At 67.4% G+C, this 1,252-nt stretch overlaps 1 protein-coding gene across 1 annotated transcript; it reads left to right on the forward strand.

Moving 5' to 3' along the window:
* Positions 1-128: 128 nt before the first annotated feature.
* Positions 129-1,122, forward strand: MNEG_11087 (hypothetical protein; the record flags this gene model as incomplete). Its single annotated transcript, XM_014040443.1, has 3 exons — positions 129-161; positions 481-674; positions 1,014-1,122. 3 exons carry the CDS (start codon positions 129-131, stop codon positions 1,120-1,122), a joined length of 336 nt encoding a protein of 111 aa, XP_013895897.1.
* Between the last annotated feature and the right edge of the window lie 130 nt (positions 1,123-1,252).

The raw sequence follows: 1,252 nt of genomic DNA on the forward strand, positions 1-1,252 counted from the left end.
CCCTGTCCCCGCCGCTGGCCGCGCTCGCGGCCGCGCTCGACGCGCTGCGGGCGCTGGTGGACGAGACGCCGCCCACTGAGCAGTCGCTGCGGTACGGCAACCCGGCGTACCGCACCTGGTTCGCAAAGATGGCGGTCGCGGCGCCGCGCCTCATACAGCAGGTGGGGCCGCGCCTCTCGATCAGATGTAGTGCTGTGCGGCTGGCTCCCGGTGTGTGGAGCCTTGGCGCGCGCCGCGGCTCAGCGCCTGCTCACGTGGACGTTGGGTCTCAGCGGACCTGGGCTGCGGCCTGAAATTGGCACGAAGGAGCTTGCTGCGGCACAACCTGTGATGTCCTTATGTGGTCGGCCCGCACAACCTCTTGAAGCAGCCGGGCCCGGCTCAACAGGTAGCCGCAACGACGGCGCATCGCACTCACGTGCTCCACCGACCCGCCCCCAAATAGTCGGAGCGCCCCCCCCCCCCTCTTGATGCCCCCAGGTGCTGCCGGAGCAGCTCCAGGCGGCGGCCGCGGAGCTGACGCCCTACTTTGTGGATTCCTTCGGCAACTCCACGCGCATCGACTACGGCACCGGCCACGAGACGACGTTTGCGGCGCTGCTGTACTGCCTGGCCGCGCTGGGAGTGGTGGGGGACGAGGACCGGGTTGCATTAGTCAACGTGGTGTTTGAGAAGTGAGCGGCGGGAATGAATCGCACGCGTTTGGGGGGCTCGGCGAGTGTGCGGAGCGGGAGGAGGGCGGGGGCCGGCGGCCTGCTGCTGATTTCGTCTGGCCTCGAGGGCGGGCCGGGGCCGCGCCTGCGGTGGAGCCTGGCTGCGGCGGGCGAGGTCCCGCCGCTGTGCTGGCGCTGGCTCTCCGGTTGCCGGCATGTCTTGATTTGAACGACGCTGTGCTGACTGATGGCCTGCCCGCAAAGCGTTCCGGAGTCGCTTTGCTCCGGCCCTTCCTGCGCTACAATGCGCCGCCCCGATGATGACGTCATGTATTCACCCACCCATCCACCCCAAAAAAGGTACCTGCGTCTGATGCGCACCGTCCAGACGACGTACTGGCTGGAGCCTGCCGGGAGCCACGGGGTGTGGGGCCTGGATGACTACCAGTTCCTGCCCTTTGTGTGGTGAGTCATGGGTGACGGTGGTGGTGGTGTTGTGCATGGCCAGGAGTGGAACGTGTGTGTGTGTGTGTGTGTGTGCCTGTGTCTGTGCGTGTGCACGTCCATGCAGCTTCCCCGCTGTGTCGCACGTCCATCAC

This window comes from Monoraphidium neglectum (assembly GCF_000611645.1).
Source record: "Monoraphidium neglectum strain SAG 48.87 unplaced genomic scaffold scaffold02585, whole genome shotgun sequence".
Lineage (NCBI taxonomy): Eukaryota > Viridiplantae > Chlorophyta > Chlorophyceae > Sphaeropleales > Selenastraceae > Monoraphidium > Monoraphidium neglectum.